General features: G+C 34.4%; 1 protein-coding gene across 11 annotated transcripts in view; it reads left to right on the top strand.

Moving 5' to 3' along the window:
* Nucleotides 1-13,714, top strand: part of NBEA (neurobeachin) — a 536,625-nt gene that overhangs the window by 312,167 nt on the left and 210,744 nt on the right. For all 11 annotated transcript variants that reach the window (XM_032496317.1, XM_032496318.1, XM_032496310.1 and 8 more), the window contains one exon: nucleotides 12,853-12,977. In XM_032496317.1, the coding sequence (XP_032352208.1) occupies nucleotides 12,853-12,977 (125 nt within the window). The remainder of the gene's footprint in view (nucleotides 1-12,852; nucleotides 12,978-13,714) is intronic.

Below are 13,714 nucleotides of genomic sequence, written 5' to 3'. Positions count from 1 at the left end.
GAGGCTGTGTGGCGTGAGCTAGAAGCCCGACAGCCTGGGGACAGGGGCTGCTTCTGCCACCTACTGGTTACTTAATCACCGGCGCGTTACTCAGCCTCCCTGCATCTCCATTTCTTCATTTGTAAAATGAGTTGATAACTTATCTCAAAGGGAATTTTGGGAGAGTAAACGACTTAATACATTCACCATGCCTAGAAAAGTACCTGGAACACAATGAGCTCTCAGTAATACTAGCCCTTCTGTAAGTATTATTATCCTGGAATTTACTCAGTTCTGGGGTTAGAGTATACTGCAGTGACACGTGACCTTCAAATCTCAGAAGTTCAACACAAGAAAAGTTTATTTCTCACTTTTACCCATATTCAACTTGCAACTGCAGGGAAGCTCTGCCCATCAGAGTCACTCAGGGATGCGAAATGGTGGAGGCTGCACATCAATGCTTATTTTCTGGATTGCTGCGGGAGAGGGAAGGGAACATGGCAGATTGTTCGTTGGCTCTCAAAACTTGTGCCTGGAAGTGACTCACTTCTCACATTTTATTAGCTGAGGAAAGTCACGTAGGCATGCCTTATTTCAAAACAGATGGAGAAGTACAGTCTGCATGTGTCCAGAGAAGAGAGGATAACAATTTTTAACTATTAGTCTGTCGGTTAGCATTTGTGTGTTTGTTCCATCTCAGAACAAAGATGGATTAGAAGTCATGCACAGAAGTCTTGACCTCAGCGATCACCACCGTTTCCTTAGTCAAGCAGAAATTAAAGTTCTCACTGCACTTTGTGTGTGTGCTCAGCAAAATGATCCTTTGTTCCCTTCATGCTTTTTTCTGTACCACTGGATAGTTTTTGTTATCAAATATCAAGTAACCAGTGAACAGTTCAGTCATACTTTACCAGGCAAATGAGTTTTCCCCCTGGCTTATGAAGGTGGTTGATCCTGGGAGGGGAGGAGGGATCCCTTTTCAGAAAATTAAGTGCATTCTCCTAAGTCCAAAATGTAATTATCAGAAATTTCTTGGAGGAAAATTTATGATTTCCTGAACCCTATTTATACTAAAATAACACCAAATTCCAATTAATGAACACCATTATAGCAATAGTAGCATCAGTTATCATAATACAACCTAATTGGGGACCCTCCCTGTATTAATTACTGGCTGTTTACCTACTCTTTTCCAGCAATTATGTACTGTACCTATAAAACCACACTCCTGAACAAAGCATACATATGATACTCAATGTTTGTATAATTCAGCCATGAAGGTCAAAAACAAAGCTATGAAGACCCAAATAAATAAATAATGAGAAATAGTACATATGATAGTACATTCACCCTCCTAGCTGACATCATTAGAGGTATCACACATGAGATTAGCTGCTATAAACGTGCAATTCCAAGCAGAATTTCAGTGCAGCATGGCTATACAACCATGGAGGTGATGGCCTAGTGGTTCCCAGATGTGTCCACCTGGCTGCTCTCCAAGGACAGGAATCTAAATTAGCCCTCCTTCATGGAAAGAAGTACTTGTCAACCTAACTTAGCATATTTAGAGAAACTCTTAGAGTACTCAAAATATACTGACCTAAATAGGCATATCACAGACTAAAAATTCTGGATCATGCTTACAAATTATTAATAAGAATTGCATCTAGAGTTTAAACTTACTAAAAACTCTTCAGAGTCATCTCTGTTATTATCTTTCTTCCTGCAATGGCTCACATGTTACAGAAGAATATGGCAAGGTGTATCTTATTACATTGAAATATTAAATAGGAGGAGTGATGGAGGAGCAATTTAGTTTGAGTTTGCGGGCTTATATACTGATGAGTTTCAGTGGGAAAGCAGAGTGAAGAACATGTGAGTGAGAATAAAAGGAAAGGAATTTTATCTTGTTATATATATTATGCTGCTAGAATGTATCTTCAGCACCAAGAGCATTGCTTAACATATGATAAGTACTCAGTATATATCTTTTTGAATGGAAACATTGAAGGAAGAGAGAAGGAAACAAATGACTAGGAGTTTGAATAGAAAACAGAATGACAATTTTCTAGCTTGGTGACCTGGCACAGATGCTGATATAATGGTGTTGGAACATAAGCCTTTTGTAGGCATATCGTTCTGCCTGCAGAACCTCTGATAATTCTTAACTTGCTGATAAACAGTATTATCCATCAGAAAAAATGAGGACGCAAAGAGAGAATTATTTATATACTCTAACAGTATTTCTGAATATCTTTGGACCAGAAACTGTTTTGAGGAAAATTTTATGAAAACTGTGGACCTCTCCCTCTCATATTTACATATCCCACAAAATTCTGCATACTATTTCAGGAGCTGTGTGGACCCATAAAACTCATCCATGAGTTAGTGGTGAGTAAATTACCACACACTTCTTTTTCAGTGATAGGAATGCTAGATATAAATCATGTAGGAAAGCAGATTTTGGAAACAAGGGGAAAACGTACAAGTTCTATGACCAAAAATTCAACAAAAAATAACTTTCAATGTTTATGACAGGTTTTAAAAATAAAATTGTGAAAATACAATAGAAGAAAAATACCAACAAAAAGGAAACTTATGAGTGAAAAACATGCACAAAAGAAAAATGTCAAGAGGAGCATAAATGCAAAGGAGCAACACAAACCTGTGAGATAGATGTCAGAAAGACCAAAATCTGGAATGAGCTAAGTTGTAGTATACAAACTAATGTAACTCCTTCATCAGGTCCCACAATGGCCAGGACAACACACTCTCCCTCTGCATTGATCCAGGAGGCCACAGAAAGTGCACAAGTGCAAAATATCGCTTTACTTTTCCTACAAAGTATGCTGTTAGCTCATATAATCAACCTCTCATGAACATCCTCTAGTCCCATCTGTCCCTAGTCTTTATCCTCTTTTCTACCCTCTGCCTTCTCCTCTACCCTCCAGGATTATATAAAGGTTAGAGCCACAGAGATGCTTCCACTGGTGTCTTGTTGGAAGAGTTTTCTTGGATCGCTGTAATCTCCACATTTCTAGGGACCTGGTTTATTAGGATTTTCAGATTCATGAGAATGGAGCATCTACAAAACAAACCAGTATTCTTTTTGCTAGTACTATCTCTCAGTACCTAATTACATTTTTTAAAAAAGGAAAAATAGTCCTTTTTCTATTAGAGTTGAAGAAGGGAAGGGAAAAAAGAACAGTGGTGAAGAGGCTGGAAAACCACTTCCTCCCACATGATAGCGGATGTGGAACGAGGACAAGAAGGGTACTGCTGACGTACTTTGTAATTTCGGGGACACCATTCCTATCAGTCTAGCTGAATGATACCCATGGGATTGCCCTACTGCTTGGGGACTAACAGTCATTTTAGAAGATGATCCAAAAATAGCACGACTCTCAATACCTATTGTTATTTCATCTATACTCAGTCCCACTGTCTTTAAACTGTAAACAGAAAAGCAAGCATGAATTGGAAGGAACAGAAGTGTGGGCTTTTTGTTTTAAGTTTATGTCTATTTGCATATTGAAAATCCCAAATATGACCAAAGCCTGACTATCAGTAATATTAAGGTAATTTCCACATAGATGACGGAGAAAATACCAGAAGAAGAAATCAGAGAACAATATTTAAATTTTCCAATCCCTGCTCCCCTCAAAAAAAAAAAAAAAAAAAAAAAACAGGACGGTGGATTTCAGATTTTAGAAACAATGGTGGGTAGTGATATAGCTTAGTGGTAGAGCATGTACTTAGCATGTTCAAGGTCCTGAGTTCAATCCTCAGAACCTCCATAAAAGATTAAAAAAAGAAACTGCAGATGAAGAGTTTTCATTGTTACTTCTGCTTAAATCTAATTTTGTGTTATGAGCCAAGAAGTGTATCATTTACTTGTTAATTTACACAAAGACTGTTTTTGATCTAAAAGGTAAAGGAGAAACATATTTTAAATAGAACAAAACATAGAAAATACATTTGAAATGAACAAGATACTGGTAGATTTTAACATTACCAGTGATGATTTCTTTCAGGTAGGCATGATAGAATACAGTGTTTCCCAATCACAGTTTAGAAGAGTTTATGATATTCGAGGGAAGAATGACTTCCATTGAAATGCATCATTTACTCTGTCATTTATTCATTGAATTTGGCTAATAGCTGTTAAGTGCTGTGTCTCTCCAGCAGAGGAGGGAATAAGCTGGCAGTCCAAACTGACTGCTCTCCTGTGCACCCTCCTCCCCAAAACAAACACAGAGAAAGTGATGCATCCCTTATCATTTGTTCCCCCAGTAACCTCTCTGACCTCAGTTGTCTCATAGGCAGTATTCCCTACCATAAGTGCCCATAAATATTGCCGCTTGACTGAGTACTGGTACATGATTTGATACCCAAATTAAGATAAAATAACCCTAGGACTAAGGATCTAAGATGAGTATTTATGCAGAGTGGTTTCTGGAATATAAATAGTGAAGGAAATATTCGTTTTTCATCATTAAAAGTAAATATCATGAAAGTATAGAGTGCTGAATTTGGAAATTAACAATTTATTTTGTATGACTTTATTATATATGTGAGTATAGGAAATTTTACATATATTGAGGTTCTGATAGGATGACATTTTTAATTGAATTTTATTTTAAGATAATTGTAGATTCACATGCAGTTTAAGAAATAAGACAAAGAGATCCCATGTGCCTTTTATCCAGTTCCTAACAATAGTAACATCTTTCAAAACCATAGTAAAATGTAACACCCAGGATAGTGATACAGTCAAGACAGCAGAACATTGCCATTATCACATTGCTTTTTTATTGCTATATCCATCCCCCTCATGACTGCATCTTTTCCTTTAACCCTTGGCAGACACTAATCTGTTCTTCATTTCTATAATTTTGTCATTTTAAGAATGTTAAATACAAAGTTATTGTTTATTTTTTCACTCAGCATAATTTGTCAGAGATTCATCCAGGTGGCTGTATCAATATTTTGTTTCATTTTATTCTTGGAACTATTCCGTGGTATGGATGTGCCACATTTGTTTAACCATTTACCTTATTGAAGAACATCTGGGTTGTTTCCAGCTTGGGCGATTGTTACAAATAAAGCTGCTATAAACATTTGTGTACGTATTTTTGTGTGAACGTAAGTTTTCATTTTTCTAAGATAAATGCCCATTTATAAACAAGTACACAATTACTGGGTCAAATGGTAGTTACATGGTTTTTCTTTTTTAGGAAGTACCAAACTGTTTTCCGGAGTGACTGTTTTGCATTCCCACTAGCAATGAGTGGGAGATCCAGTTTCTCCATTTTCTTGCCAGCATTTGGTATTATCACTATGTTTTATTTTAGTAATACGAATAGAAGCATAGTGATATCTCACTGTGGTTTTAATTTGCCTGCCCCTAATGGCTAATGATGTTGAACATCTTCTCATGTGTATATTTGCCATCAGTATATCTTCTTCAGTGAAATGTATCTTCATGTCTTTTCCCATGTTCCAGTTATATAGTTTGCTTTTTTTTACTGTTGAGTTTCAAAATTCTTCATATATTCTAGATACTAGTCCTTTGTCAGATATGGTTTGCAAATATTTTCACTCACTCTTTTCATCCTTGTAATGTTTTTTTTATTATTGAATTATACTTGATTTACAGTATTGGTTTCAGGTGTGCAACATAGTAATTCGATATTTTCATACGATATGTTCCATAGAAAGTTACTGTAAAGTATAGCATGTTCTTTTGTAAATCAAATGTTTTTAATTTCTGTGAAATCTAGTTATCCATTTTTCCTTTGAGGGCTTGTGCATTTGGTGTCAAGTCTAAGAATTCTTTACCTCACCCTATCCCAAAGATTTTCTTCTTTTTTCCCTAAAACATTTATAGTTTTAGAATTGTTTGTTTCTGATCCATTTTAGTTAATTTCTCTGCAAGATGTGAGATTTAGGTCAGGGTTTTTTTTTTTTTTTTTTTTTTTTTTGCCTGTGAATGTTCAATTGTTCCAGCACAGTTCATTGAAAAACTATCCTTCCTCCATTTAATTGGTTCCCACACCTTTATTAAAATCAGTTGGGCATACTGGTGTGAGTCTTTTTCTTGGTTCTCTTTTCCGTTTCGTTAATCTGTGTGTCTTTCCCTTGACCTAATCATGAGATCTTGATTGCTGTAACTATATATTAAGTCTTGATATCAGATAGACAGATTCTTCTTGCTTTAACCTTCTATTATATAAATTTTATGACTAATTAGTTTGTATTTACTAACACTTTTAGTGGAATTTTGAAAGAAATTATATTAAACCTATATATTAATTTGGGGAGAATTGATATCTTTACTATATTGAGTCTTCCAGGCCATGAACATGGTATAGTATGCCTTTCCCTTTTATTTTGATTTTTTTTATTCTTTTCATCAACATCGTATAGTTTTCACTACATAAGCCCTGTACTGTTTTGTTAGATTTATACCTAAGTCTCTCTCTCTTTGTGAATGATTTTAAATTGTATTTTTATTTCAGTGTCCATGTGTTCATTGCTAGCATATAGAAACACAATTGATATTTGTGTGTTTATCTTGTATCCTGTGACCTGCTAAACTCAGTAATGAGTTCTAGGACTTTTTGATAGTTTTTTTTTTGTGATTTTCTACATAGACAATTATGTCATCTGTCATCTGCAAATAGGGACAGTTTAATTTTTCCCTTTGCTATCTATATTCATTTTATTTGTTTTTTTTTCTTTATTGTGTTGGGTAGAAATTCCAGTACCATGTTGAATAAGAATAGTGAGAGCAGACACTTTTGCTTTGTTCTCAGTTTTAGGGGAAATGAATTCAGTCTTTCACTTTTAAGTATAATTTTAGCTTTAGATTTTTTGTGGATGCTTTTATGAAGTTGAAGTTGCCCCTAGTTCCTATTTTTTTGAAAATGTTTTTCTATGATGAATGGGCATTGAATTTTGTCAGATTCTTTCTATATTGGTTATATGATCATATGGTTTTTCTTCTTTAGGTGCTAATATAGTAGAAATTTTTAACAAATGCATAATTTTAATTAGTTCCTTTTTAAAAGTCAAAAGAGAATCAATAAAATTATTCACCTGAAATCAGAATTAAATGTTCAGCAAAATTTTTGTTAATTATTTTTGAATTAATTTTTATGGGGATATAATTAACATATAACATTATACAGCTTCAAGATGTACAACATAATGATTCAGTATTCATACATACTGCAAAATAACTCTAGTAACATTCATTGTCCCATCTAGTTACAAAATTTTTTCCTTGTGAGAAGAACTTTTAAGATTTACTCTTAGTCTCTTACATATACACAATACAGAGTTATTAACTGTAGTCACCATGCTGTGCATTTTATCCTGTGACTTATTTGTTTTATGTTTGGAAGAGTGTACCTTTTGATCCCCTTCACCCACCACACATTCCTCACCTCTGGCAACCACCATTCTGTTCTCTGTATCTGTGAATTTGGAGGGTTATTTTTGTGTCTGTGTGGTGGATTTGTTATTCTTTTTGGGGGGGGGGTTGATTTGGTTTATTTTTACTACATCTTCTTTATCTATTCATCCATCATGGACACTTAGGTTGCTTCCAAGTTCTGGCTGTTGTAAGTAATACTGCCATGAACATGGGGGCGCAGATATCTTTTCAAGTTAGTGTTTTGTTTTCCGTCAGATAAATACCAAGAAATGGAATTGCTGGATTACATGGTAGTTCTATTTTTAATTTTTTGAGGAACCTTCATACTGTTTTTCATACTGGCTGCACCAATTTACATTCCCACCAACAGTGAACAGGGGTCCCCTTTTTTCCATATCCTCACCAACACTTGTTATCTCTTCTCCTTTTTGATGAGAGGCATTCTAATAGGTGTGAGATGACATCTCATGGTGGTTTTGATTGGCATTTCCTGGATGATTAGTGATGTTGAGCACCTTTTCATTTATCTGAATATCTTCTTTGGGAAAATGTCCATTCAGATCCTCTGCCCATTTTTTAATCAGGTTGTTTGGGTTTTTTGTTGTTATTGAATTTTTTGACTTCTTTATACATTTTGGATATTAACCTCTTATCAGTTATATAATTTGCTAATATTTTTTCCCATTTGGTAGGTTGCCTTTTCATTGTGTCGATTTTTTTTTTTTCTGTGCAGAATCTTCTAGTTTGAAATTCCCAGTTGTTTATTTTTTTGCCATAGCTTTTGGTGTCAAATCAAAAAAAAATCATTGCGAAGACAAATGTCAAGGAGCTTACTGCCTGTGTTTTCTTTTAAGAATTTTATGATTTTAGGACTTAGGTTTTAAAGTCTTTGACCCATTTTTAGTTGACTTTCATGTGTTGTGTAAGATTCGTCCAGTTTTATTCTTTTGCATGTTGCTATCCAGTTTTCCCAACACCATTTGTTGAAGAGACTGTCCTTTCCACATCGTGTATTCTTGGCTCCTTAGTCTTAAATTAATTGACCATAAAAATAACGGTTTTATTTCTAGGTTCTCTATTCTGTTTCCTTAAGCTATGTGTCTGTTTTTAATTGCAAAACTATGCTGTCTTGATTACTATAGCTTTATAATATAATTTGAAATCAGGAAGCATTGCATTGCTCCAGCTTTGTTCTTTTTTCTCAAAATTGTTTTGTCTATTTAGGTTTTTTGTGGTTTCATACAAATTTTAGGATTGATTGTTTTATTTCTGTGAGAAATACCATTGGAATTTTAATGGAGATTGTGTTGAATCTGTAGATTGCTTTGGTATGAACATTTTAACGGTATCAATTCTTCAAATCCATGAGCACAGAGTATCTTTCCATTTATTTGTGTCTTTTTAAATTTCTTTCATCAGTGTCTTAGTTTTCATTGTACAAGTCTTTCATCTCTTTAGTAATTTTATTTCTAGGTATAGTATTCTTTTTGATACAACTGTAAATGGGATTTTTTTCTTAATTTCTCTTTCTGATAGTTTGTTAGCTATAGTGATTTTCAGTATATGTCTTTGTATAGGATTTTTAGTGGTTGTTCTAGTTACTACATGATATCTACAAGGCTCATCACAGTCTACTGGTGGTGTCATTTTACCAATCCAAGTGAAGTATAGAAACTTTACCTCTCTTTACATCCCTTTATCCTCCCTCACTTATATTTGTCTTAAATATTACCTCTACACACACTTAGAATTACATCAGACAGTGTTATAATTTTTGCTTCAGCAGCAAATCGTAATTGAGAAAACTCAAGACGAAAAGGAAAGCCTATTATATTTACTGATATTTTGCTTATGTCCTTCCTTCGTGGTGCCCTAATGTTCCTTCTTTTATTGCTTCCCTTATGATTTATAGGATTGCCTTTAGCCATTCTTTTAGACTAGCTCTAATGGTGACGAATACTTTCTCTTCCATCATCTGAAAGTATTTTTATTTCTCCTTTAATTCCTGAAGGATATTTTCACTGGCTGTAGGATTCTGAGTTGACAGTTCTTCTCTTTTGAAACAAAAGTTTTGCACTTCCTCTGGCTACCATAGCTTTGAGTGTGAAATATGCTGTCATTCTAATTGTTTTACCTCTGTAGGTGAGATGTCATTTTTCTTTGGCTGCTTTTTAGGTTTTCCTTTGCTCTTAGTTTTCAGAAGTTTAATTATAACATGTCTTGGCATGAATTTCTTTGGGTTTATCATGGTTGGAGTTCACTCAGCTTCTTAAATCTGTGCACTTATGGTTTTCTGCTAGATTTGGGAAGTATTCAGCCATTATTTCTTCAGGCACTATTTCAGTCCTACTCTCTTTCTTCTTCCAGGACTCCAGTAACCCAAATGTTAGATGTTATTATCCGTAAATCTCTGAGCTTTGTTTTGTTCAGTTTTTTTAGTCTATTTCCTGTTTGTTGTTCATATTGGGTAATTTCTATTGTTCTATCTTCCAGTTAACTAGTTCTTTTTTCTGTCCTCTCCATTCTGCTGTTGAACCCATCTACTGAGATTTTTATTTTGATTACTGTATTTTTTATTTATTAAATTCCATTTGGTACCTCTTTACATCTTTTTCTCTCTTTTTTTTGGCTGAGACTTTTTGTGTCTTTGCTGAGCCTCTTTTTTTTTTCTTTGAAGCATGTTCATAATTGTTCGCTGAAGCATTTTTTATTGTGGCTGGTTTAAAATCTTTGTCAGAAAATTCTAACATCCCTATCATCTCAGCATTGGCATCTATTGATGATCTTTTTACATTCCACTTGAGATCTTCCAGGTTCATGGTATGACAAGTGATTTGAGACTGAAATCTAGACTTATAAAAATTATTTTCTGATTTTTTTTAATCTCATTTAAATATTCTGTTTTAACGTTGACTTTCTTGACATTGATCACCAGGAGAAGTGAGGAGCACTGTCTCTTCACTGCCAGGTGGAAGTAGAAATCTAGATTCTCCACTTTCCCTCCATTGATATCCAAGGAATGGGCAGCTCCTCATGACTGCTTGGCAGGGGTGGGAGTGCCAACTCACCCTGTCGGGTTCACTGGTGGGGTGTCCTCATTGCTGTTGGTCAGTGGTAAAGGTCCTGACTCTCTACCATGCTTCCTCCTGACACCACCCCAGTGAGAAGAGAGAAGGATGCCTCCAATGGGGATGGAAATCCAGCCCCTCACATGGTCTCCACTGACTCCTTGAGGGTGGGGCATCTTATCACTAGCCTGCAGAGATTAAAGTCCTGGCTCCCTATTTGGTCTTCTCTGAACCACCCCAGTGAGGATGTTAGGACACCTCATTACACCTTCATGAGGCTTCATATCTAGGCTTCCCACTCAGCCTTTACTACTGTGTGTTGGGCAGGGGGAGGGCAGGGGGCACAATTTATCTGTAGTGTTTGGCTGGAGTGCAGTAATTGTCTTCCTAGGATGCCCTTTTCCTGGTCCTTTGGCTAGAGAAACAGGTGTGCACCTTTTGGCCTATCTGGGTTGCCAGCCTCTTTGCCTCCAAATCTAGGATACATGAGACAAAAAGATAACCCAAGGAACTCACCGCCAGTCCTTAGCCAGTCTGCCTTCTGCTCTCCACTTGCAGAGTTTTGTTATGTTTGTTTTCTATATAGTGTCCGAATTTTTCCAGTTGTACTTAATGGGAGGAATAGAGGAAAGTATGTCTGTGGTTGGAAATTTGAGAAAACCTTAGATCTTAGTTCTCTCCTGGTGAATTCAGCTACTTGATTTTAATATACTTTTAAAGAAAATCATTGTATTAAGATTTTTAGTTTGATCTTCCTTAAGCCACTAGGATTATTCTGTATTTGTAGGGATAGAAATCATTCTATTTTAAATTAATGACAGAGGTACACTACTTGTAGCAGTTAATCACCAGGTAATCATTTTGACAGAAAAATTAAATTATAATGTTTAGAAAAGCAATTATATTAAAATAAATCTCAAATAATTATGATTTCAATGTTCTTTTTTATATATCCCCTACATTGCTATGTTCTTTTACAATTGAATTATAAAAAACAAATTAAATAGACATAAAATCCAAAAACTTTTCAAAAGTAAATTATTCTTCTCAGTGACTATATATATCTGTAGATGTTCAAAGTAAAAAAAGTATTATAATTAATTCATTTAATATTTATTAAAAACAGTATGTGCCATACATTGTGCTAGAGGTCTATTGAACAAAATACACAGTTCTGCCTTAATCAAACATGGTGTTCTCCTGCAATAAAATACCAAAATAAGTAATGAATTCGATCTTCTTTGAAAGCATTTTATATGTTTTTATGAATAGTGCAACTCAGAAAAATTAAAATATTATCTTTTGAGTATATTACACCAACAGAGAAAAACAGACTTCTCAAGTAGCATTTGTCACTAATGTTTATCAAAATTCAATTGAAAACAAAAATGATACCATGAAATGTTCCATTGATATACAATGAACATATTTCAGTAATTTTTAAAATATCTCACAGATTTTTAATATTGGTTTAAAGTATAACATGGTTTAGACAGTGTTACCCAATGGTGGCCGTGATTGTTAATGGTTTATATTAGCTGAAAGCCGTAAAATCATCCAAGAACTCTGCTGGTGTTAGAATAATAATTTACCAAGACAATTACCACATACTGGAATTTTTTGCAGCTCTAATTCAGTATTATTAATAATGGATAAAATTGCACTTTTCTCAGGTTGCTGTGGGTAGCAGGGAATTATTTCAATGAATATTTCAGTACATTATTTTAATCATTGTTCCACCAAATCCAAGTGGGCAATATTTTATAGTTCTTAATTCAGTCTACTAAGAAACCATGGTCATTAAATTGCAAACTGTTTGGAGTGAGGTCTATCCTGTGATTTACAAGCCTTGTTAAAAACAGTGTAAAAGAATGCAAACTGTGCCATTAATACTTGTAACTTGATGATGCTTTTGTTACCAAACTCTCAACGATTAATGTTTTTAGTAGAAGGAAGAACATTGTAAAGAGAGCAGAGCTGAGTGTTATAATGTGTAAAATATGAGAATGTTACTATTTTAAGTTTTGTTCATTTGTAGAGGAAACATATGTATACAAACACGGTTGTAAAATATAAATATCTCAAAAATAATCTTAATTTTCCAATGAGACCAAAGAAATACAGATTTAATTTTATTATTTATTCATGTAAAATATTTAAATTTACCATAGTTTATAATAGGTAATGCCATTCAATCTTGAAGGATTGAATAGAGGAAAATTTTAATTCTAATAAAAAGAAAATGTACCAAGCTTTTAAAATTTATTGTGGAAACAGTCTGTGAATTGATATAACTTGAAAAATGTATTTCCAGTCATATGTTATTACTAATAGTTACTTTGTTTTTTATGTTCCCATTCTTAGCCAGTTGCATGATTTCTGGCGTTTGGATTACTGGGAAGATGACCTTCGTCGAAGGAGGCGGTTTGTCCGTAATGCATTTGGCTCCACTCATGCTGAAGCACTGCTCAAAGCTGCAATCGAGTATGGTGAGTACCAAACACTCCTGGACGTGAGGTGACTCTTTGTGGTTGATAATTCATTTGTTTCACTAGCATTTAAAATTCCCCGTGTAATAAGTCAAAAATGTTATGTTCTGCTTAACCTTCAAAGGCATCATTTAGGTTACACTTAATCAGTCCAGTATTTCCCCCACTTGATGTATTTCAGATTCTTCAACTTCTTCATGATATATTAAAAGACTCTACATAGTAGGTTATTACCCAACATCCTTCTCATACAGCATAAAACAGGAGTAAAATCAGTTCAGTGTCTTTCAGACTTTGATCTTTTAAACCTTTTTAACCAAAGTGAAAAAAAGTACTGATGTAATTGCATATTCAGACTTACACATTTGTATGTATAATTTGTGTGTGTGAATGTGTGCAAGCCACACACTTATGTACACTGCATGAATATACATATAGACATGAAATATATATACAAGTATGTATACTATTGTATATATACATACATATGCACATACTTGTGTATTTAACTGAAACAAATGTCTTATTAATAATCTCATTACATGACATTTTCTATTTTAACCCTATTCTATTCTATTACTTTCAGTCTGAAAAAAATTTAAAAGTCATGTCTCAACATGCCCATTTAAGTTCCCAACCCTACAATGGATTGCAAATAAAGTTTGAAAAAGACTATCCCATGGTAAAGGCACCATCAACTGTCACACTGCAGTAGAACTGTACCCTATATTGTCCTT

This window comes from Camelus ferus, chromosome 14 (genome assembly GCF_009834535.1).
Source record: "Camelus ferus isolate YT-003-E chromosome 14, BCGSAC_Cfer_1.0, whole genome shotgun sequence".
In the NCBI taxonomy this organism is placed as follows: Eukaryota; Metazoa; Chordata; class Mammalia; order Artiodactyla; family Camelidae; genus Camelus; species Camelus ferus.
This window is presented reverse-complemented; position numbering and strand designations above follow the sequence as displayed.